The sequence below is a fragment of the Camelus dromedarius genome, chromosome 16 (assembly GCF_036321535.1).
Source record: "Camelus dromedarius isolate mCamDro1 chromosome 16, mCamDro1.pat, whole genome shotgun sequence".
Taxonomy (NCBI): domain Eukaryota; kingdom Metazoa; phylum Chordata; class Mammalia; order Artiodactyla; family Camelidae; genus Camelus; species Camelus dromedarius.
Window position 1 is genome coordinate 43,627,412 of NC_087451.1, and position 24,096 is coordinate 43,651,507.

A 24,096-nucleotide genomic window follows, 5' to 3' on the forward strand; every position below is an offset into this window, starting at 1 on the left:
CTCCATTGTATTGCTTTTGCTCCCTTATCGAAAATTGGTTGATTGTATTTATGTGGGTCTGTTCCTGGAATCTCTGTTATATTCCATTGATCTATTTGTCTGTTCTTTCACCAATACCACACTGTCTTTCCCTTTCCTTTTTGGTTTTTTTTTTTTTTTTTTTTTGTATATATATATTTTTACTGAAATATAGTCAGTTTATAATGTTGTATCAATTTCTGTTGTACAGCACAATACTTCAGTCATACATGAACATACATATATTCGTTTTCATTTTCTTTTTTACCATAAGTTACTACAAGATATTGAATATAGTTCCCTGCGCTATACAGCATGAACCTGTTGTTTATCTATTCTGTATATATATATCAGTTAGTATCTGCAAATCTCTAATTCCCAGTTTATCCCCTCCCACCTCCTCCCTGGTAACCACAAGTTTGTTCTCTATGTCTGAGAGTCTGTTTCTGTTTTCCAAGTAAATTCATTTGTCTTTTTTTATATATTCCACATATAAGTGATATCATATGGTATTTTTCTTTCTCTTTCTGGCTTATTTCACTTAGAATGACAATCTCCATGTCCACCCATGTTGTTGCAAATGGCATTATTTTACTCTTTTATGGCTGAGTAATATTCCATTGTATAAATATACCACAACTTTTTATCCAGTCATCTGTCAATGGACATTTAGGTTGTTTCCATGTCTTCACTGCTGTAAATAGTGCTGCTGTGAACATTGGGGTGCATGTATCTCTTTAAATTCCTTTCTTTTTTTTTTTAACTTTTTTTATTGAGTTATAGTCATTTTACAATGTTGTGTCAAATTCCATTGTAGAGCACAATTTTTCAGTTATACTGAAATATAATACATATATTCATTGTCACATTTTTTTTTTTGCTGTGAGCTACCCCAAGATCTTGTATATATTTCCCTGTGCTATACAGTATAATCTTGTTTATCTATTCTATATTTTGAAATCCCAGTCTGTCCCTTCCCACCCCCCACCCCCCTGGCAACCACAAGTTTGTGTTCTGTGTCTATGAGTCTGTTTCTGTTTTGTATTTATGTTCTTTTTTTTTTAGATTCCACATATGAGCGATCTCATATGGTATTTTTCTTTCTCTTTCTGGCTTACTTCACTTAGAATGACATTCTCCAGGAACATCCATGTTGTATCTCTTTAAATTCCTTTCCATATAAATTTTAAAATCAGTTTGTTAAAGGGAGAAGAGTATAGCTCTGTGGTAGAGTGCCTGCTGAGCATGCACAAGGTCCTGTCTTCCATCACCAGTACCTCTATTAAAACAAACAAACAAACCTAATTACCTCCCCCACTTAAAAAAAATCCATTTGTTAATATCCACAAAATAAGTTGTTGAGATTTTGACTGTGATTGCTTTGAATCTGTAGATCAAAATGGCAAGAACTGATATCTTGACAATATTATGTTTTCCTATTCATGAACACAGACATTTCTCCATATATTTAGTTCTTTGCTATCTTTCATCAAAGTTTGGTAGTTTTCCTCATATACATATTTCATTAGATTTATACTTAAGTTATTTCACTTTTTGAGTGCTAATGTAAATGACAATATGTTTTTAATTTCAAATTCCTCTTGTTTATTGCTGGTATATAGGAAAGCAATTGACTTTATTTTATTTATTTATTTTTAAACATTTTTTATTGATTTATAATCATTTTACAATGTTGTGTCAAATTCCAGTGTAGAGCACAATTTTTCAGTTATACATGAACATATATATATTCATTGTCACATTTTTTTCTCTGTGAGCTACCGTAAGATCTTGTATATATTCCCTGTGCTATACAGTATAATCTTGTTCATCTATTCTATAATTTTGAAATCCCAGTCTATCCCTTCCCACCCAGGAAAGCAGTTGACTTTATACATTAACATTGTACCTGCGAACTTGCTATAATTAGGAGGGACCACCATACTATCTTCCACAGTGTCAGTACCATTTTACATTCCTACCAACAGTACGCAAGGGTTCCAATTTCTCCACATCCTTACCAACACTTACATTTTCTAGTTTTTTTTTTTTTTTTATGGTAGCCATCCACATGAGTGTGATATGGTATCTCACTGTAGTTTTGATTTGTATTTCACTAACAATTAGTGATGTTGAGCATCTTTTCATGTGTTTACTGGCCATTTGTATATCTCATTTGGAAAAATGTCTTTTCAAGTCCTTTGCTTATTTTTGAATCAGGTTGTTTTGTTTTTATTCTTGAGTCTCTATTTCTTTTGAGTGAGCTTTGATAGTTTGTGTTCCTCAAGAAATTTGTTCATTTCATTTGAATTGTTGTATTTATGGATTTTTTTTTTTAACATTTGCAGTATTCCTTTGCTATCCTTCTAATGTCTTTAGGGTCTATAGCAATGTCGTCTCATTTCTATTATTTATAATTTATGTATCTTCTCTCTCTCTCTTTTTTTTTTCTTGGCCTGTCTGGCTAAAGGTTTATCCATTTTATTTATTTTTTTCTGCAAAGAATTAGCTTTTGGTTTCACCAATTTTCTCTACAGTTTGTTCCCTGTTTCATTGTTCTCTCTTTCTGTTCTATCTGTATTAGTTCCTTTTTCCTGCCTACTTTGGGTCCAATTTACTCTTCCTTTTTTTTCTAGCTTTTTAAGGTAGAAGCTTACATTATTGATTTGAGATGTTTTTAATCTAAGTACTTAATATTCTGTTTCCCTTTAAGCATTGCTTAAATGCATCTCAAATTTTTTGATAGGTTTTCATCTTCATTCAGTTTAAAATATTTCTAATTTCCTTTATGGTTTCATCTTTGATCTATGGATTGTTTAGAAGTGCCTTGCTTAGTTTCCGAATAGAGGTTTTCCAGATGTCTTTCTGTTATGGATTTCTAATTAATTCTGTTATGGACATAGATTATACTTTCTATGATTTCATTTTTGTTTTTACACTTCTTAAGGTTTGTTTTGTGGCCCAGCATGTGGTCTGTTTTGGTGAGTGATCCATGTGCAGTTGAAGAGAATGAGTATTTTGGCTAGTGTTGCTTGGAATGTTTTACAGCTGCAAATTAGGGCAAGCAAGTTGCTGGTGCCTCAGGTGTTCTAAATCCTTTATCATTTTCTCTCTACTTGTTTTATGGATTATCAAGAGAGTGATTATAGTTTCCTACTATAACTGGGTTTATCTGTTTCTCCTTTCAGTTCCATGCGTTTTGCTTCATATATTTGAAGCTCTGTTAACAAAATTGTATTTGCTTATTAAAAATATATGTAAATTAGTGTTCACACATAAATAAATCTGCAGGAGTATACCCTAAATTATTAACAGTGGTTACTGGTGGAGGGTATTTGAGACTTTGGTTCTCTATGTTAAATAGTTCTGTAATCTTAAGTGTTTTATAATATATATGTATTCTTTTTGAACTTTGAAAATATAAATATTCATTTTAAAGGACAGAGAAAGATGATTACATGCCTATGAATGTGTCCCCCAAATCTGCAAATCATTCTCTGGTCCATCTTGGAAAAAAGTCAGCTGGGTGCTCTCTGCCTGTCCCACTCCTGCCAAGCTCCCAGACCATTTCTTATACCTCCTGCCTCTGCTTCCTTATCAGCCCTTCCTTCCTCACCTCCTGTCATTTGGCTTTGGGCCCAGGTGCCTGGGAAAGAAACGATTTTCTGAGTTCACCATGTGGCCTGCTATCCCAGCAGGATTTCCACTGTGTTACTTGACTCTGTGAGCAAATTTCACCCACTTTATCTTCAGGTTATTTCTCAGATGTTTTCCATTTTCCAGATTCCTATTCTCTCAAGACATTCTCCCTCTCTCATCATTGGGCCAGCTCTTACTTTCCCCTCAGGAGTCAGAGAAAATGTCTCTGTTCCCAGGAATCCTTGCCAAACCCCAGCCCTGCTCTGTTCCCACCTCTCCCTGCAGAATCTTCACCACTCTTGTTGAACACCTGGCTCCCATGCTGACTGGAAGTCCTATGAGGGTTGGGCCTATGTCCACCTGCCTCTGTTGTTGACTCACTTACATGGAAGGATTCCTAATCTGCCTCTTTGCAGTCAGTCCCTCCTGTATACAGCTCCCAAGTGAGTCACTTTAATCATGTTATCCTCAGTTCTAGAACCTGCAATGACTCCCTAGTGCCCACTGAATCCAGTCCAAACTATTCCTCTGGGGTAAATTTAATTACATCAAAATTAAAGATTTCTGTTCGATGAAGTGGACAAAATGAAGAGAGAGATGACAAAATGGGAGAATACTTTTGTAAGGTCCAAAACCAACAAAGGATATAGGCTCTCTCAAGATCTCTTGCAAATCAATAGCCAAAAGGGCATCAATAGAAATATGACCAAATGATATAAAAAGCTTATTTATATAAGAGGAAATCTTAAACACTAATAACCAGGTGCAGAGATGCTCAAACTCTTTAGTGATCTGACAAATGCAAATAAAACAGCAATGAAATAATACCTTGGTCAGACTAGCAGAAATCAGACAGCTGGATAATATCAGTCATATGGGAACATAGGAACCTTCTACTCTGCCTGTGGAGTGTGGGCTGGTGCATACGCTGCAGAGAAAAATATGGCTGTGCTTAGTCAAATTGAGACAGATATATTTATACCCTATGACCTAGCAAGTTCACACCTGGCTTTCACATATATAACCCAGAGAGTCTCACAAGTTCTATAAGAGGACAAGGCTGAAGATGTACAGCTGCACTGTTGCTTGTGGGAGGAGAGCTGGGTCCAGTAGGATGTTCCTCCCTGGGAGAGTGGAGAGGTGAGAGGTGGGAGATGCTCCCACGGGTCACCTCGCAGCCATTAAAGCAACTCAGTGTTCACAGAGCAACCTGGCTGGATCTAAAAACCATAGTGTTGGGTGAAAAGTAATGTGTTCACACACACACACACACACACACACACACGCATACACACATCAAAACCAACTGCCAAGAGACATTTTGAGAAATTTGGTTATGGATTGGATAGTAGGTATTATTGCTAATTTTGTTAGGCGTGATTATGTCACTCCCAGTGGGTAAGAAAATGGTCAATGTTGGGGGAGTGGGGCAATGCATAACTGAAAAATATAGGGGTGAAATGGCATGAGGTAGGGAATTTATTTTGTTCAGGAAAGGGAAATGAGAAAGATGAAACAAATATGTTTTAGGCAAAGATTTAAGCAAGATTTCAAGGCAAAATCTTGATCATTTTGGAGTCTTGGAGATGAATATATGGGGGTTTATTGTTCTGTCATCTCTACTTTTGTGTATGTATTACAGATTTCCTAATAAAAATAAAACAGTATCAATGGTACATATTTTCAAGAACATGTTAGCACAAAAAGATACACATTAAACATGTTAGGATGATTGCCTGTGGAGGGGAAAGAAAATAGGAGAGGAGAGTAGAAAATGAAGACAAAGGGGAAGGAAGGACAGAAGGAAGGAAACAAGAATGGTCAACGAGTATCTGCCTTGAACTGAGGAGGATGATTTACTTAACTGTCTGCACTTAAAGTCCAAAAGAAGGAGGAAAGAAGTAGATCTCCCCTATACCTCTACCACTGAGGCATTTATTTTTTATTTTTTAATTTTTTAAATCTTTTTTTATTGAGTTATAGTCATTTACCACGGAAGCATTTTAATTTTTTTTTCTAAGCCTCTAACCTTCATTCCTTTGCCCACTCTACTTTTCCACCTGCCTGGGCCCATGACAGTGACATCACTGCGTGCCTTGCTGAGGAAACAGGAATGAGCTTTGGTTTACTAAATGTCAGCACTGGGCTAGGACCCACCGGGTATGTGATCTCAATTCATCCTCTCGGTAACATTGTGAGGTGAGTACATTATCTTTACCTCCACTCTACAGATGCAGACAGCTGAGCTCAGGAATGTGGTTCTTAGCTGGAATTCCAAACATCTTGCCTCAGACACCCAGAATCTTGTGATTGTACCAAGCTGATCCAATCACTTCATCATCATCATTATTATTTTTAAGACCTGCCTAGTGGTCCATGATATTGATGTGGGGTAATTTACTGTAATTTACTAACCGCTCTCCTATTTCTAAGTATTTGGGCACTTTCTAGTTTTTGCTTTTATAGACAGTCTTGCAAAGAATATTTTCAGGTATAGAGTTTTTGGATTCTGTTGAACGATTCCCTTACCAGGAGTGGGGTTACTTTGTGTTCACACACGAGGGTGAACCCCATTATGGCAGTTAATTCATGTCGAGGTAGTTTTCCTGAGAGGAAATGCAGGTGTGGGGGCAGGGTGGCTGGGAGGGGAAGGGGGGCAGGAAATGTAGGGGGAGTGAGGCCTCAGGCCATGCAGGAAGTTGGATCCTGATTGATTTTTTGTGGTCTTTCCATTTATTTCCTTAATACATTCCCTAATGGCTCAGGGTGGAGAACAGGGCCCCGGCAAGCCTGGGGAACTGGGACAATGCTGTGGGACATGAAGCTGTTGTGTATGGGAGGAGGGGAACTGGGACCACTCTCCCTGGGGCCGCAGTAGATCTCTGGGCCTTTGGTGGCTGCCCTGGCCAGCCTGGGAGGGGTCAGACAGGGATAGGCAGTGGGTAAATATAGATCCAGGGGAGGAAGCCAGGCAGCCCAACCCTGCACTGACCTCTCTTTGGAAGGTTGAGGAGGGATTATGTCTTGGCACCTTCCTCTCCAGGGATGGATGACACCTGGCCCAGCAGCCCCCTAGAATTGTTGGAAGTGGCTGGGTGAGGGTGGGGGGCAGAGCCTCCAAGGGAATGACAATGGTAGCTAGTGGAAATCTGGTCAGAGGTGCTGTTCCTGTGAACGATGGCAAACCACACTCTCTCTGGTAATCCCCATCAGAGGTGCTGCCCAGCCTGATGAGCTCAGGTTAAGGGGCTAACTGGCCCAGGGATGTGGGGTCCACTGTACAAGGAGATGGGGGCGAGGCTCTCTTACAGCCCCTCCCCCCACCTCTGTGAGTCTTGCTTATTTTGGAGAGGAAGGATGTCTGGAGCATAAAGTTGGCTTACTTTGCTCTCCCACCCCCTTCCCTGGGTGCTGGCCCTCTCCACTCTAGGGCTCCGGACCATCAGCCCTGCCCCGCTCCAACTCTGGGGCCACTCCCCTGGCCTGGCCCTCCCTGCCCCTCAAGGCTGCAGCCCTGCATCAGCTCCACAACATACATTCCATGTCCATCCACCTGGTGCAGCCAAGACCCCTTGAACCCCTGACTCTGGGAGGGGAATTCCAGCAAGGCACTCACTCCACCACAGATGCATTTATTAGCAAAACCTATTCCCAAGCATCAAGGGGAAGGGCGCTCACAGACTGAGTGACTTTTTTGAAATTTTTTCAGCAATATTCAAGGAGCAGAGGTTGGGAAGGGACAGAGACATTCTAACCAGAATAACAATATCAGAGGCTAACTTTATGGAGCTCTTCCTCAGAGGTCTGAGGCCAGGCTCTGTGCTAAGCAATCACTATAGGCACTGTCTCATTTAATCCTTATAACAACCCTACGAAGTAGGTACCATTGTCGTCCCCATTTTACAGATGAGGAAACTGAGGCATAGAACAGTAAAGTGGTGGGAGGCAGCCGCCAGCCTTCAGGGAGTTACCCGAGAGCCCCCTCTCCAGCTTCTTCCTTATCTGTCACACCCTGATTCTCAGTTTCATCCATCTCTCACCACTTTCAGTTCTTTCAACTCTTTTTATATTTTTGTTTTGTAAAAAAAATAGATTTTGCCCATATCTGCAGAACCCACTGTCTTCTACCCCAACTAGTCAAATCCGGGTCCTCCCCAAGATTTGGTTCAGGTAGGGCTGGGGACAGTGAGTCTCTAATTGGGTACCTGGGCATGTGTGTGTGCGTGCGCATGCATGTAGCTGAAAGAAAATGGAAACTCTGAGAATACACAAGCAATAAATTACAAACCTCCCCCTCCCCTCCCCATCTCCTCCCGACCTTCCCATCCTCCCCCTACCCCCCATCCAAATCAAGAACAGACTGTGCATTGCCCCCCACCCCTATCCCCAGGGCAAGGTCTTGTCTCAGTCACCATTGTGTCCACTGGGTCCAAGGCCTTCAGTAAATGTTTGTGGAATGAATGAATGAGTGAATGAATAACAGCATGGGGGGGGGGAGGAAGCAAGCACTTAGGAATCTTGAGTCCCAGCCCTGATTTTGTCCTCACCTGCACCTTGTCCTCACTTGCACTTTGTCCTCACCAGGACACCTCTCTCTGCCCCAGAAAAGAGGATCCCCGGTGGGAAAAGAGAGGCCAGCAGGGGCATCTCTAAGCATGGAAAGTGGGTGACTGAAGTAGACCCTGGTCTCAGAGTCAGAAGACCTGGTTCAGATCCCTGCTCTGGAGCTATGTGACCTTGGGCAGGTTTGCAGAATGATGACTACTGTGTAAATAGTCATTTCAGATTTTACAAAGCCCTTTTTTCATATTTATCTTTGGCCCTCAGTAACCATCCTATAATGGGGTATGATTATCAATATACCCACTTTACAGACTAGAAAGCATAGGCTAGAGAGGTCCAGGGACTTGCCCAAGGTCACACAGCAAGCAGGAATTTGAATCCCCCCATCCAGCTCCCACCCTTGTTCCTGCCCCATCTGTGCCAGGAGGAGGCCAGGCTTGGATCTAAGTCTTCCAGCACAGGACCCCCGGGTGATAGTGTGGCCGCAGGTGGGACTGCACAGCGATTCCCCTACTGTGGGCCCCACTGGCCATTTCCAGCCAGAAATGCCAGTCTACTCTTCATGGATGGTTTCCTAGACACCCTTTCTTTCCCCCACCCACAGCCCCGGGGCCTCAGCTGCTGCCCCAGGAGGGACCTGGGTGTCCAGGAAGTGACCATGAACTTCTGCTTTTCCTGGGAGAGTGCAGAAGTGGAAGGGTGAAGGGGGCTCTGGGTCCTGGGCCCTCTCCTCACACAGGCATGGTCACCTCATCATATTCATCCTGGCCACTCTCCTCATCAAAGTTCGGCTTGGCATTGTCAGCATCCAGCTGGCGGGTACGGGTAGGAAGGAGACCGGGTGAGTGGCTGAGAGGCCAGGTAAGCCCTCCCCCTACAGGAAGACCCCAGGACTAGCTGCTCAGTGGTCAGGACAGCTCACATGAAACACATCCTGTGAGCCCTTAGCCCTCTCACCATCCCTGTCATTATTTCTCTGTTTACAGGGCACAGAGGAGTGAAGTCACACGCTAGCAGGTGGCAGTGCCAGGATTTGGAAGCAAGCCCCAGCCCATACCTTAATCATGATGGTCTTCTGCCTTCAGTAGTCCCAATACCCACCCTTCACATTCTCCCAACGCTCTGATGACCTCTCTCTGCCCCTTGCTCTGGACACAGGGAATGGGGGCACTAGGGATGGTTGGGAGCAGCTACTCACACACTGGAGCTCCACATCCCGGAAGATGAGCGGCAGCAGGAAGCGGCGTAGGGGCACCGTGAGGATGAGGATGAAGGGCAGGGCCAGCGAGATGATCCCGATGGACTTTACCACCCACAGCACTATCAGGCAGAGGATCTGGATGCCCGTAAACAAGTGCATGCGCAAGGTTTTTACCTGTGGGCAGAGGCTGGGGTCATCGCCTGCCCTGCCCGGGAGCCAGCACCCCCCACCCTACCCTGCTGGGCAGCCAGGAGGGCCCTGTACCCGCTTGACATAGGGCACATCCGGGTGGTACTTTCTCGGCTTGAACAGAAGCAAGACGCGGTCGAAGAGCTGGATGCCACTGAGGGATGTGACCCCCATGTAGAGGAAGATGCCAAACAGAACAGCCAGGGGGATGTAGGACAGGATGGGCCACATGAGGACAGACAGGCCTGTGGAGAGAACCATGCGTTCTCAGTCCCAGCTGTGCCAGAGGATCAGCACCAGCAGGGGCTGGGGAGTGAAATCACAGGTACCATAGGACACCCTTTCTGTGGATCCTCTTAATAGTTGTTACCCCTATTTTATAGATGAGGAAACAGACTCAGAGAGGTGAAGCAACTTATCTAAGGCCACACCGATAGTAAGTGGCAGAGCAGGAAGTCAAACTCCTGCCTGCCTGACTTCAAAGCCTACTCCTTTGACCTAGGGGCTCATAGAGGTCAGAGCAGCCTACCTTTTACCTTACCTGGATCCAGAATGCCTCCATCATCCCCACCTATCCCAGCCCTCCTCCAGCTAACATCAGCTTCACCTCATTTAAGAAACTTCCCTGGCCTCTCCATCAGCAACCATGGTACTGTTCACACCGAGCCCAGCTGGACTCTCAGCTGCTCCAGAACTCAGATCAGTGACCCTCTGTCTTCATCTTCCCCACTCCCACCCCCACCAGATTATGCCTGGAGCACTGCCCTTTGTATCAGTCACAGAGCAGCTGAGCTAGAGAGACCTCAGGGGCATCTAATGAACCCTCTAATGGTGCAGACAGGGAAACTTGAGGCCCAGAGACAAGGAGGGATACCTAGTTAGCAGTAGGGCAGGGCTGGGACCCACAGTTCACTGAAGTGTCAGAGAAGCTGTGAATACAGGGTCCTGTCTAGAGAAGGTTTGGTAATAGAGGACCTCCTCTTCCTCCCCTGCTCAGATGCCCATCTCATTGCTTTGGGTATTTCCTCCAGAATTCCCTCATACTGGGGAGATATGGGCAGTGGGTTTGAGGGGAGACCTGGCTGCAGGGCGGCCAGGGCTGGAGGAGCACTGGATCCTAAGGGGCAAGGGTGGAGAGCCAGAGGCACGGCCAGAGGGTGGTGGAGAGTGTGGCCGGTCCTTACTCACCCACTAGCACAGCGACCAGGAGCCCGCTTATCCGCTGTTCCTTGACTTCCTGAATCTGAGCTGTAGCCCCTGGGGATCTGGGCTTGCTCATGACAGTGAGGGCATTGGCGTGGGTGACAGAACGCACAGTGGTGGCACTGAGCCAGGGCATCCCAAAGAGGGCGGCCACCCCACCCATGCCCATGATCAGCAGCAGATCCAGGTGGAAACCAGAACCCTTGACCAGCTTGCGCTCCGGTTTGCTGATGATCAGCCTGGGGATGTGGGAGGTCAGGGTTAACCAGGGCTCTCTATCACCCCCACCCCATCTGCCCCCTCTTTCCTTCCTCTGACTTGGGTCCCTCTGTACTTCAATTTATCCTTTTGTGCCCTTCTCACTTGGAGCTCCTTGCTCCCCTCCCTCTTGTCCCATCTTGAGAATCAAGACTCTAAGAGCAGACTTTGAAGACATCACCGAGAAGACCCACAGGCAGATTTACTCCAAAGATAACGAAGCGTAAGCTTCAGGGAACTTAATGGGTAGAGGCCCCTTCCAAGATCTAGCACCTAATTTTATAGTTCTCATTTTATATTCTTTTTCTTAAAAAAGGCTCCCCAAGTAATACAATGTCAGTTCCCGCAAAACCTGGACCTTCCTCTGCCCGTCATCATCCCTACTAGCACTCAGTCCCTGGTGTCTTGCTTGCCTGGAGCCTGTCCCTTTCTCTGCCTCGGACCCTCCCAGGCCCACCCTGGCTCTTACGTGGTGATCTGGGACTCTAGGAAGATGAGGATGAAGACCAGCATGGCAGGCAGCAAGGAAGCAAACATCATCCAGATGGGAAATTCGGATCGCAAACCCAGCGGGTTGATGAACCAGCCCCGGGCCGAGGAGTTGGATAAGGCAAGGCCTTTAGGTACGCTGAGTTTCTGTGGTAGGGGATGCTGGTGAGAATTCCTGGGGGCAGGGGGATGGGGAAAGGTGGGGGCAAGGGGAGCCAAGGTCCTGGGCATTTGGGACCTTACTCTTTTTGAACATCTATTTTGTACTTAGTCACTGCACTAAGTCTTTTCCATGTATCTTCTCATTCCCTACTTATAGAGGTGAGGAAACAGGATCAGGGAAGTTACGTAGCCTGCTCTGCATCGCCTAGCTATCTGGTGGCAAAACTGAGATTCATACTCAGATCAGCCTGGCTCCAAAGCAGATTCTTTCTTACTGCCCTTGATTAAGGAGTAAAAGGGGGAAACCTGACGCAGGCCCTTGCTTCAGCCACAGGGGTCCTGAGGGGCTGTGGGAAGAACATAGGGCAATCCAGGGAGGCAAGGATGGAGTAGGGGTAGCTCTAGCTGGTTTCAGGTTTGGGAAGGCTGTTTTGGGGAGAGGGTATGCTGGGGGAATGAAATAAGGTGGGAGGAGAGGGTCACCTGAGTGTAAGTGTCCTGGATGAGGGCATCCACCATGACCATGATCAGGATAGAGATGGGAACCCCAAAGTCCCCGATGACCCGTCGCAGCTGAGGGCAGGTGGAGGGACCAGTGGTCAGTGCCCAATTGCTCTCCACTTTCCCCCTCCCACTTGCCCCTGCTCCCGTGCCATCTTCACCCAGAGGGTCCCGCTATTCTCCGGGTATCCATCAACATCTAATGCCCTGTCCTGCACCTCAGCATACCTGGCTACTTTCTTCTTCCCATGGCCCAGCCCCACCCTTGGCCCCACAGCTTCCCCACTCCCTTCCAAGAACTATCCCCGGCTCCCCGCTGGATTCTCAGCCTGAGAATGCTCAGCTTGTCTGAAGAGTAAAATCCTGGGTGATGAGGGGACGGGGGGCTTGGAATTGGAAATGGGAATCTGGGGTAGGAAAGGGAGTTAATGGCATTGGGAAAGCAGAGGGGAGTGCTTTGGCCTGGGATGGGGCAGGGTAGGCAAGGACAGGTGGGGAGGATGTGCTGACCTTGCCAGGGAAGTAGGCGCTGTTCTTGAACTTGCGTAGCACCATGGCGAAGAAGAAGGTGCCAGCCATGAGCACAAAAGAGAGGAGGGCTGTGTTGGGCAGGGGAGCCTGAGGTTTGGGTATCATTACTACATTTTGGTCATAATTCCTCTGCAGTGGGTGGTCCTGGAAGATCTGTAGCAGAAAACAAAGGCATCCTGTTTCCTCCCATCCGTCTGTCCCACATCCATCATTATCCATCTGTCCATCCATCATCCATCCATCCATCCATCTGTCCCTTCATCATCCATCTACCTATTTTCTTCCTCAACGGAAATGGTAACATAGAGGCAATGGGATTTCACAGCTTAGTTTTCAGGAATGAGGACCAGGCTAGTCTCAGGTGGAGCGAGCCATGGAGGCAATGAGTGTGTGTGTGTGTGTGTGTGTGTGTGTGTGTGTGTGTGTGTGCTTCCAGGGCCTGGGAGACAAGAGAAGGCTGGAGGGAAGGAAACAAGTGCCAAGGAGATTCTCCAAAAGACTTGTTCTCCAAAGACTTGCAAACAGAAAGACACACGTATGTGGTCACAGTTACATACCATGGAAACACAGCCGCACAAATGCTATACAGACGTGTGTAATGACACCCATAGCCATGTAGTTTGCGCACAGTCTCACACACACACACACGTGCTTGTTAACGCTCTCATGGCCCCTCACCTGGACCAGCTTTGCGAAGGTCTCATAGATGAAGATGAGGGAGATGAGGATGGAGAAGATCTCCTGTGTATACCGGGAGATGAAGCGGACCAGGAAGCTGCCCTCGAAGGCCACCACCAGCACCACCAGCAGGATGAGCCAGAAGCCAATCCACACACGGCCTACAATGTACTCCAGGTTGTTCCTGGTGCAGAACTGCAGGGTGGTCAGAGGGAGCAGGGGGTCAGATAAACGGGCCCAGGCACCATGCATCAGGCGGCTGGGTGGGGCAGTTACATGGTCACATCGGAGCTAGAAGAGAGTTACCGAGAAGAAGGCTTCCTCAAACACGAGCAGGGGTCCTGAGAAGCCCACCACAAGCAGGGGCTGAGCCCCCAGCAGGGAGAACAAGATGCCCTGCACCGCGGTGGAGATGAGCAGTTCCGACACCCCCATCAGGTTCTGGGTCTTTTCTCCTGTGGGTAGAAGTGATAGTGGGGGCAAGGTCAAGATTATTTCCAGAGGTTGATAGAGCATTTCACAGGTAAGCTGATGCTGGGGCCCAGAATGTCAGATAGGGTCCAAGTCAGGGCTGATACAGAGGCCAATGGGTCAGAGGTGAGGGTTAGTGGGACATGCAGAGGCACTCACCGAGGAGGCCACCAAAGGTGATGGCGGGTGACAGGGCAGCAAAGTAGATGAAGATGACAGCAGCCAGGACCTGGGGGCTCAATGCATCTGAGATGTCACTCAAGTAGCGGGGATAGCGGCGACGGATGTCACGCACCAACCCTCCGAAGAGCCTGCCTGTCCGCCGCAGAGGGTCACCTGAGATATCTTCATCTTCATGTAAATCTGTAGTGATGGACAGGATCATGGTCACAGGGGGTTGAAGGGGGACGTATGGGGAGAGGAGAATTAAGGGGGATATTGTCTGATGGGAATGGGGTGGTCCAGGAGTCTGGAAGGCATGACACAGGGAGAGGGGACACAGGGTATTTAATGCGAAGAGGGGAGGCAGGGGCTCACTGGGCTGTGCTGGGGTGTCTGAGGGTCTGTGGGGGCTCAGAAAGCCTTGAGCTGGGCAGGGTGGCAGGTACCTAGTCTCTTGAGGATGGGTTCTGGCTCAACAGGCCTGGATGGGCGTCTAGGTGGTGGTGCCTTTGGGATGGGTTCTGGCTTAACAGGGCTGGATGGGCGTCTCCGTGGGAGTTCCTCCGGGATGGGTACTGGCTTAACAGGGCTGGATGGCCGTCTCCGCGGGAGTTCCTCCGGGATGGGTACTGGCTTGGCAGGGCTGGATGGGCGTCTCCGAGGGAGTTCCTCCGGGATGGGTACTGGCTTGGCAGGGCTGGATGGCCGTCTCCGTGGGAGTTCCTCCGGGATGGGTTCTGGCTTGGCAGAGCTGGACAGGCGTCTCCGCAGCAGTTCCATCTGCACAGGCAGCAGACTGCGCAGGGCCTTCTCGGAGGGAGCATCCGATGGAGGCAGCACCAGACTACAGTCTAGGAAGCCCTCCAGGGAGTGTACCAGCGTCTCCTTGCTCTGGGCTAAGTATGCATCAATTCGGAACACCTGGGGGCAGGAGAGATGGTCAGGGCTACTCAAACCTGCTCAACAAAAGGATCCAGGGCCTCTGGGGACCAGAACCCTCTCACCAGCTCCTTCCTTCTAGGAACTGCATTACCAGCCCCCCACCGGTCTACCCTCCCCTAGGAAGAGGCTTTGGGGAGGCAGACGGGGCCCTGAGTGGGGAAGCAGAAAGAACTGAAGCAAACCAGGGGGCTTGTAGCAGGTCAGATGGGACTAGAGCAGACCAGGCCGGACTAGACCAGGCCAGGTCAGGCAGGGCTGGGCCAGACTACAGGGGCCTGGACTACCCTGGCCACACAGCATAGCAGCAGCTAGAGCAGACTGAACGCGCCAAACTAGCAAAGTTAAAGTGACCCAGGCCAGAGACAGGGCCCAGCGTCCGGGCTCCCCAGCCCTCACCCGCCCCTGCTCACCCTCTCCGACATGAGGGTGGCAGCGGCCCGACCCAGCTGGGTGTAGTCCATGTTGGGGGCCTCAGGTCCCAGCAACACGAAGAGGAAGCGCACGGGCACTGCCGGCTGGCCCAGCTTCTCCTGCTTTGGCTCCAGCTGCATAGGGTCCTTGAGCCTCACGAAGCCCAGCACAGGCCGCTCCAGGAAGTCTACGCGGCCTGTTGGGGGCAGACGAGGTGCGGTGGTCAGGCCAGGCTGAGGGGGGCGCTGCTGCTGGGGTCTGGGTTTAGGGAGAAGCAGGCAGGGCCAGGGTGTGAGGTAGAAGCAGGGGAGGAGCAGGGGTGAGGGATGGAGGCACTGGCCACTTACCCACTAGCACCAGGGCGCCCTCCGAATCCTGGGGAATCTTTCTCTGTTGGAAGGAGGGTGGTGAGGGGAGTCCTTCAGGCAGTCTGGAATTGGGAGACCTGAGGATCCCACTCCCCTCCCCTTCCTACTCTCATTTCTAACCCTGTTCAATCCGTGGGCTTTCCCGCTGTCCCCACACACCGCTAGTACAGCCTCACCTGTTCACAGAAGAGTTTTTCCTCCATCTGGGGACGTTGTGGGAGCAGAGGCTGTGAAGCTTTCCCAGAACGTGTCAGGACCGTGGGCTTCATGCCCCCCAGGGCATCGGTGTCTCTGGCGTGGCTGCAGGAAACACAGCGGGCATGGGCTGAGTAGGCTGTTGAGGCCGGGCTCTCGGCAGAGTGGACATGGTGGTGGGAGGAATCAAATGGGACTTCCCAGTGACCAGACTAGAGAGGCCCAGGGGCAGAAGGAGGATCAGCCTCCTCTGAAGGATGAGGTAGATGTAAGCGGATGGCCTCTATCTGGAGTAACTAGTGGAGCCAGGAGAAAGGATGAAGAGAAGGGCCTGGAGTGTCTGCCCTCCTGGGGACCAGTATCCCCCAAATCAGAGCCTGGAGACATGGCCACCGCTCAAGAGGTGTCAGAGGCAGGATCCATCATGGGAGAAAAGTGGGTCCCAGGCTGGTGGGGGAGGGGCCATCTGGACCTCAGGGAGAGCTTGGGGCAGGTGGGTGGGGAGCTGGGCCCTGTGGGTGTGAAGTCCAGGCCCTGGCAGGCAGGGGCACCTGTGTTTAAGGAGCAAGGCCCGAAGCAGGGTCTCTCGGTCCTGACGCTGGATCTGCCCGTCGAAGATAAACCTGTCCAGCAGCTGGCTGACCACCCCAGCCAGGGATTTCTCTGGCAGGTCCAGGAGGACAGTACCTGCAAGCAGTGGAAGGTGAGCCTGGATGACTGGGCCTGGCCCTCCTCCTCCCCCCAGGCTTCACACATGGAGGTTGCTCGCAGAGGGGCCCAGTGGGGCTCACTCACCCTTGGCGAAGGCTTTCTGCAGCTCCAAGAGGCTCCAGAAGGTGAGGTAAGACACGTGTGGGCGGCCCCAGGTTCCATCCTTCCCCCGGTTCTCCTCCATGTGCAGCCAGCGCGCTGCCTCCATCCATTGCAGCTCCTGGTTCTTTTCATCCATCACCAGTTCCCGCAGCTCCACATACACCTGCAGCCCCACAGGCCAGAATTAGTCCATCAGGCCCAGGGCAGGACTGTGGGGAGACTGGGAGCCCACGGCATGGTGGACCCTCAGTAGACTCTGAGAGATGTCTGTCAGAGGCCCAGGGTCCTGGAGCACTTGGGACAGACCCTGAGCTCCGAAGGGACTGTCAGGAGCTGCAGCCTGGGGGTGTGGAGTGAGGTGTGACATGCGGGAGATGCTTGAAGGTCTTGTCAGTATGGCCCCAACCTCTGGCTGTTCCCCAACTTCCTGACCAGGCCCTTCACCCCATTTTAGAAGCATTTGAAGAAACTCTGGACCAAAAGAGAGGCTAGAGTGGGCACAAAAGGGAAAGGAGAGGCAAGCCTTTGGGGTGACGGGTCAGTCTCTTCCCTCCAAGACTGTTGCCTGGGCTCACATGCCCTTGGTCTGCTTGGGACCCGGGGGACCAGTCCCACGGGCGAGCTGAGGGCAGACCCAATATCTACCCAGCGAGACAGGCTCGTGCCCAGTAGGGACAGGGGGGGTCTGTGTGGCCTGGGCCCAGGAGAGCTTGTATTTAATTTTGTGCTTCCCCAGGGAGCAACTGATAGCCTAGCCAGGGCCAGGGACCCGGGGTCTCAGACCTCCAGCAGCATTTCTCTCTATCCATGGAGCTCCACCATCAGTGGAAGCGACGCCCAGGACTCACCCCTCAATGGGAGCTGTCCTCTACCTACTTCCCAGGATGCCCGCTCCTTCTCTGCCTGCTTGAGGGGTCTCCCTGGTCCTGAAGCTGTTGGATCCCTCTGCTTCTCCCTTCCCCTGGTAGAATGCTGGGTCCCAAGGGCAGCACAGGAAAGGGAATCGGGGGAGCCTGGGGTGCTCACCTTGTGGGTGTCTCCCTTTCTTGTGCTGTGATAGTCTGTGTCTGTTGGTTCGGTGCGCAGAGCTGAAAACCCCGAGGCTGGTTAGTGCTGTGCCCAGACGATGTCCCTCCCTAAGACCCTCCTGTACCACCCACCAGGAGCCTGGGAGACTTAAGGGAATGACACCTCTCTCCTGCCCACCACTCTGGCTGGGACCCTGGCGCCCCACCCCACCCCTGCCGGTCAGTGCGCTGTGTCTCCTGCCTGTTCTTGGCCCAGGCTCCGTGGAGGGCCCCTGGGGCTCATCCTCAGGAGTGACAAGGGGCGTCATCTCCAGGGTGACTGGGGAGTCCTGAATGGTAATTCTCAGGATTTTCCCAGGATCTCCTCCCTCTCCTGCTACCTTCTGGGACCAGATTCCCTTGCTTCTTCCCACCTGCCTCAACAGTCCACCCAGCCCAGTAGCGCTCACTGCCCCCAAGCTGAGCTCCGGGTACCAGGGTGGGATCTGGCCTTTTATGGCCCCCACTCCCCCAGCCCTCATTTCCCAGAGGGGCCTCTTATCTCCAATCCCACTTGCCAGCACTTAAGTCCTGTTGACAGTAAACAGGTGCCCTCCTGGGGTGCCATTTGAGACCTTGGGCAGGCCCAGGAAGGTTTCCTGATGCCTCTCTGCCCTGAGGGTCCCCATGGGCCCCCCATTTCTCAGGACTCCAAACAGATCGAAGTTCCCAGAACAGCCCCAGTGCCTGACCTAGAAACTGGCATTGGATGGGGGTGGGTGGCATGTGGACTCATGCCCTTGTCCCAGACAGGCCTGGCTGCCCTCTTGCAAATAAATCTAAGGGGCACAGAGAAGGGTGACTGATCGCCCCCCCCGCCCCCACCCTAGTCACCTCTTGTGATCATTTCAAACAAAACTGTTTATCCTTCAATCAGCCAGGATTGTGGGAGAACTGGCCCTGAGGCTGGGTGGGTGGGGAGTACAGAGAAGGGGAGGACAAGTTCCCCATTGGTGTCTGCCGGGGACTCAGTTTATCCTGCAAGAGAGAAGGAGGTGGGGCTCACCTTCTGGCTCCTCCACATGGGGCACAGAGACATCTGGGTCTTCATAGTCATACACCTCTAGAACCTCCTCCAGGTCTGATTCCTGTGGGAAGTGGCCATCATGGCTGGGCTGTCAGGGGCTTCCCAAGCCCTCATGGAGGTAGGGGTTCAGGGCTGGGTTCCCAGAGCCCCCAGGTAGGAGCCCTGCAGATGCCACCGAAGACTCACCCGCAAATCCCCCATGGCACTGTCCTGATTGCTCAGTTGTCTGCAGTGGTCTGAGCCCCCAGCATAACCCGCACTGCGGGTCCCTGCGGGGGAAGAGCACAGGCTGGGTGATGCACAGGGCACCCTGGGGTGTCCTGGTCCTCCCCCAGAGGGGGCTGCATTTGAGTAGGGGGATCCCAGATGCTGGGAGACAATAGGGTCATAGGAAGGCAGTGTGGGTGGGGTTGGGCGAAGGAGCTGGATTTGTATGTAGGTGTGAGGGCAGGTGTGCAGGGGCCGGGAGAGATGGGGCAATGCAAGTAAGAGGACACTTGGCTATTCAGCCCGTCTTGAACTCCATCTCTTGCTTTCTCACCACCTATTCCACTAGCCTCCTTCCAATCCCTTTCCTGCCCCAGGGCCTTTGCATGTGCAGTTGTCCACATCCTGGATGCCCCTCCCCACACTTTAGCCCTTCCACATCTCAGCTCATATGTCATCTTTTCCTGACCACCCTCGCAGTCACTGACTCAATGTGTCATTTTCTGATTTCTTGATTCATTTGTGTACATACGGTTTGACGATGCCTCTAGAAGAGAAGCCACAGGAGCAGTAAGAGCCTGCACATCTCAGTCCTCACTGGACCCCCCACTGCTAGCAGAATGGTTGCCACATAGTAGGTGCTCAATAGATATGTGTTGAAAGATGGTATGAATGGCCCCCCCATGCAGGCTTGGGGCTCTGGGCCTGGGAGCCAGGATGACTAGGACCCAGCCAGGAGACCTTGGCGCCCTGGGCCTCTGTTTTCTCAGCTGTGCCTCTACAGGAAGTTATGCCCACCCCAGGAACGTGAGGACCCGCCCAAGGGGAGCACAGACTGGTGTGGAGGGACTTTCTTCTCCCCCTCACCCAAGGCAGCACAGGGCATTGTAGCGACAGGGATTTGGGTCAGGCTGACCAACGTGCCCACTGCGAGCCTGGCGTGGTGCTGAGCCTGGGAGGCTGAGATGAAGAAGACACTGTTCCTTCTCTCCAGAAGCTCGCAGCCCTGACTGGGGACACGAGCCGGGACCACGTGACAGGCTCAGAGGTTCACGAGGTCACACGTGCCCCAGACAAACACAGCAGTGAGCAGACTGCGCTGGGTGCCCAGGATGTGTCTGGCAGGAGGAAGAGCAGGACTCGGGGGTGGGGTTGGGGACGGAGTGTCTCTGGAGGACAAGATGCTGGGATCTGAAGGGCTGAGAGGTGGGGGAGGGTAGCTGGGATGTGAGAAATGACGGGCAAAGGTGCAGAAAAGACAGGGCTGGGCGTTGTGGGAGAAAAAGGGCAGGGAGTTTGTATGGAAGGAACTGCACAGAGAACTTTCTTTCTGAGGACTGGATGGCCCTGCAGTCTTTAGAGACAGAGAGAGGGGCATGAGCGAGCCCCACCAAACTGAGAAAGGCAGGAGTCCCTGCCTTAGGGTGGTTGTAAGGCAAGTGGTGGCCATGGGGGGGTCCCCAGAGCCTGAGGATGGGGTGTACCTGAGGATGGGGACTTGCCCTGTGAGGACTTGGGTCATGCACCTTTTTTCTCCCGGTCTTCTGTCCCTCCCTGTCCCCTTCCTCCAGGTTCTTCTGCCTCCCTTTCTCCCATCTTTATTCCCCTTTCTCCTTCTCTGGGCCTCAGATCCCTAGCCGCCTTCCCAGTTTGGAGCCTGAGGTGGGAAACACGGCTCCCCATGGACTGGCACTGTAGTCTTAGTTTCCCATCTGAGAGGGGAGAGGGGCAGAGGGGCCCTCCAGAGCCAGAGAGCCAGAGATCCAGGCTGCCTCTCCGCCACTGAGTGGCCAAACAGCCGTGGGCAGCTGCCAGCCTCTCTCTAGGGCCTGGTCACCCTGTCTGTACAATGGGAGTTCTTCCCACTGGGGTTCCTAGACATCAGTGAGAGAGAAGAGGGGAGATCGGAGGTGCCTGGAGCTCCACTGGGGCCATAGAGGGTGCACGCATGACCCAGACTGCTGCCCCCACCAGGCCCATCCTCCCCTCAGCTTCAGGCCGTGCTCTGCTGGCACTGATAAGAGGCTGGACCCTGATGGCTGCCCTGCTTCTGGAAGCGCACCAAACACCTGGCTAGTCCGCCAAGCAGGGCCAGGCAGATAAGGGGGAGCAGGGCATCTGGAGCCCAGGAGGTGGAGCACAGCTGGAAGAGGCTGGGGGAGGGGTGACCAGATGATGGGGAGGGCTCCCTGGTGGCATAGCATCACCTTTGTGTAATCGCCCCCACACTGCTGGGAGCTGCACTGTCTTATCTCATGATCCCCAAACCACTCCGTGCAGTGAGTAATGTCATTAGCCTCGCTTACAGAGGAGACAGCTGAGGTTCAGAGAGTTTTACCTGCTTTGCTTCCCTAGCTGGTAGGTCTCAGACGCAGGATTAAACCCTGATCTATCTGAATCCAGCTACACCTCTAACCATTGCACTGAGTTGCCTCCAGGAAGAGAAAATCGCTAGGGGCTGGTTTAGTGTTCATGTCTAAGTGCATGAACTCTGCAGCCAGACTGCCTGGGCTCAAGTCCCAGCCCTGCCACTTCCTGTGTGACCTCGAGTAAGTGACTCAACCTCTCTGTGCCTCAGTTTTCTCATCTGTAAAGTGGAGTAATCATAATGACACCTTCCTCATAGACCTGCTGTTGTATTAGGTAAGGTCACATACATGAAGCACTTAGAAGAGTGGCCGGCACATAAGGAAGTCTATGTACATGTTTGCCAGCATTATTACCGCTACTGGGGATCAAGGTCACACTTATATCTTCATCCCCTTCTGATTTTCCTTCAGTTCCCTTGGAATTAGCATAAGTGCTTTGAGATCCATGGGTGGTGGGAGACTCCCCTTTTTCCTCCAAACACACCCTAGGACAGGGACAGTGCCAGGTTTCCCTGGTAGCCTCCCTGGAAGTGTCTCAAATGAGAAGCAGCGTCAGCTGAAAACTTCCCTCCAAGAGGAACATAGGGTGGCGTGGCTACTCCATACATGGAGGAAAGAGAGGGCTGGGTGGAGGGTGAAGACCTGAGCCTGTGGAATCCGAGGGTCTGGTAAGTAGGCGCCTGACAAGGACCCGCACTTGGAGAGGATCAGATTTAGCCCACATGTACACACACTCACGCAGCAGCCACACACACCTTGCTGCCTCGTGCCAGCCTCCTTTCCCTAAGACCTGCCGCCCCACTCTCCCCAGCTGCAGGTGCTGCTGGGCCTGTGCCCTTAGGGATAACAACATCCATTGTAACAATCTCACCCCACCCACCCGCACCCCTCCTCAATGTCTGGCCCCCATGCCCACTTGGGCACAGATTCAGGTTGGGCACCTGCTGAAATTCTCCAGACAGGCACCTGAGGACCACCCCAGCCCCTCCCTGCCCTGCTTACCTGCTCACAAGCCTTGGAGTCCTCGGCAAACTCCTGCAGCCACCGGTGGCCTCTGTGACCAGCTGAGCGCACACCCGCTCTAACAGCACTAGGTCCTTGCTCCCGCGCCCTGGGGGCAGCTCCCAAACCCCTGACTCATGCCCCCGCCTCCTAATCTGCCTGCCCCATGGGCTCTGGGAGCCCCTTCCCACCACCCCGCCCTGCTCATGCTGGGTGCCCAGTAAACAGAGTTATCTCTCACCCACATCTGGACAGCTGTGAGTCTGGCCCACCCCACCCAACCCCAGTTGGCCAGCCCCTAAGGCCCTCCTGGCCCCTACGATTCTCCTGGGTCTTTCTTCGGGACCTGACATTGATGTCTGGGCTTTTGGAGCTCCCAGCCTCCCGGCAAGTGTGCTCCAGCCCTGGATGCCTCTGTCCTGCTTCTGCCCATCCTCACTCTGGCCAGCCCCCTCTGCTCAGGCCCCAAGATGCACAGGCATCTTCTCCTCCCTCCTGTCCTGGTGTCCTCCATGGGGACTCGCTCCCTCTTCCTCTGTAGCCTTGCCCACAGGGACCAGCTCAGCGCTCCCGGGCCCAGGCAGCCCCCTCTCCTTCTTGCCCCAGAGACTAGGGCGCCCTGAACCACCCTCTCCGCAAGACCCCAGCTGGCTCCATAGAACTGGCTCCTGAGCGCTGAGACACTGCCACTCAGTCAACCTGAAACAATCCCAGGTCAACCAAAACAACATCCCCACACGGAGCTCCAAGCTCACAAAGCCCCAATGTCTGGGCACACTGGCTCCTCTGTCGGCAGCCAGGCCCAGGCCCCCGGGCCAGAGCAGCCAGCATTCTCGGCCTCGCTGTGCCCCTCCCCGCACCCCCAGCAGGGCAGTCTCTGCTGTTAGTAGGGTGCTTGGGCTGGTCACCTATTCCTGGGCTCTGGTTGCTAAAAGGACATGGACTGAAAGATGAGTGCAGATTGGTAAGAATAAAGAGAGGTTTGGAAGCAGTCAGAAGGGGCTTTTGTGAACACTGCTCCGGGCATGGAGGGAGGAAAGCATCCTAACCCAGCTCTGACACTGCCTGGCTGTGGGATGCAGGGCAAGTGGCTGCCCCTCTCTGGGCTTCTGTGACCTTATGCATAAAGGCAGAGTACCAGTTCTGTGGCTGCCAGCTTGGGGATTCCCTGCTTCAGCCTGAAACAATAGATACACAGAGACACAGAGTAATGGCATATCCAGCAATTCCATAAGCATTTCCTGGGTCTCACCAGCAGCCTTCAAATGCCGAGCCCTGGCTGAGAGCAAAAGTACTGAGACTCAGCCTAGAACCAGATTCCTCCTGATTAGGAAGGAATCTGTTGCAGGCATCGTGCTGTGGGCTTTACCTGGTGGACATACTTAATCCCTAGAGCCTCCCCATTTTACAGAGTAGGAAACTAATGTGACAGAGAAGTAATTGGCTTCCCAGTAAAAAGAATAATGATGGATGGCACCGGCTCTTTGCTGGGTGGGTGCTGAGCATGAGAGAATTGATCAGGCAGGCTTACTGACCTTGGCTGATTGTCAACAGGGGGAAAGTGCCAGGCTGTTGACAAACAGGATGTCCCTCTTATTCCACAGCTGGCTTCTTGGTTCCAAGGATGTAG

At 51.4% G+C, this 24,096-nt stretch overlaps 1 protein-coding gene across 3 annotated transcripts; it reads right to left on the bottom strand.

Annotated features, from left to right (window-relative positions):
- Window positions 1–1,621: 1,621 nt before the first annotated feature.
- On the bottom strand, window positions 1,622–22,636 carry SLC4A1 (solute carrier family 4 member 1 (Diego blood group)). 3 transcript variants are annotated; one of them, XM_064495775.1, is made up of 20 exons: window positions 22,467–22,636; window positions 19,075–19,157; window positions 18,868–18,949; window positions 17,821–17,882; window positions 16,777–16,957; window positions 16,533–16,668; window positions 15,963–16,086; window positions 15,766–15,808; window positions 15,418–15,614; window positions 14,512–14,986; window positions 14,063–14,266; window positions 13,739–13,887; window positions 13,433–13,627; window positions 12,734–12,907; window positions 12,206–12,295; window positions 11,541–11,707; window positions 10,799–11,052; window positions 9,686–9,855; window positions 9,419–9,595; window positions 1,622–4,585 (listed from the first exon to the last, which is right to left on the bottom strand). In XM_064495775.1, exons 2-20 carry the CDS (start codon window positions 19,087–19,089, stop codon window positions 4,496–4,498), a joined length of 2,985 nt encoding a protein of 994 aa, XP_064351845.1. In that variant the 5' UTR covers window positions 19,090–19,157; window positions 22,467–22,636; the 3' UTR covers window positions 1,622–4,495. The 3 variants fall into 3 exon arrangements, with proteins under 3 accessions (XP_064351845.1, XP_064351847.1, XP_064351846.1); XM_064495776.1 differs by lacking the exon at window positions 1,622–4,585 and adding an exon at window positions 7,274–9,032 and having other exon boundaries at window positions 22,467–22,635; XM_064495777.1 differs by lacking the exons at window positions 18,868–18,949; window positions 19,075–19,157; window positions 22,467–22,636 and adding an exon at window positions 18,236–18,332.
- Between the last annotated feature and the right edge of the window lie 1,460 nt (window positions 22,637–24,096).

Coding starts and splice junctions, on each gene's coding strand:
- SLC4A1 (XM_064495775.1), bottom strand. Junction 16,958..17,820: donor GAAAGGGAGACACCCACAAG/GTGAGCACCCCA, acceptor GTGGGGCTGCAG/GTGTATGTGGAGCTGCGGGA. Junction 14,987..15,417: donor CCACCCTCATGTCGGAGAGG/GTGAGCAGGGGC, acceptor TCCTGCCCCCAG/GTGTTCCGAATTGATGCATA.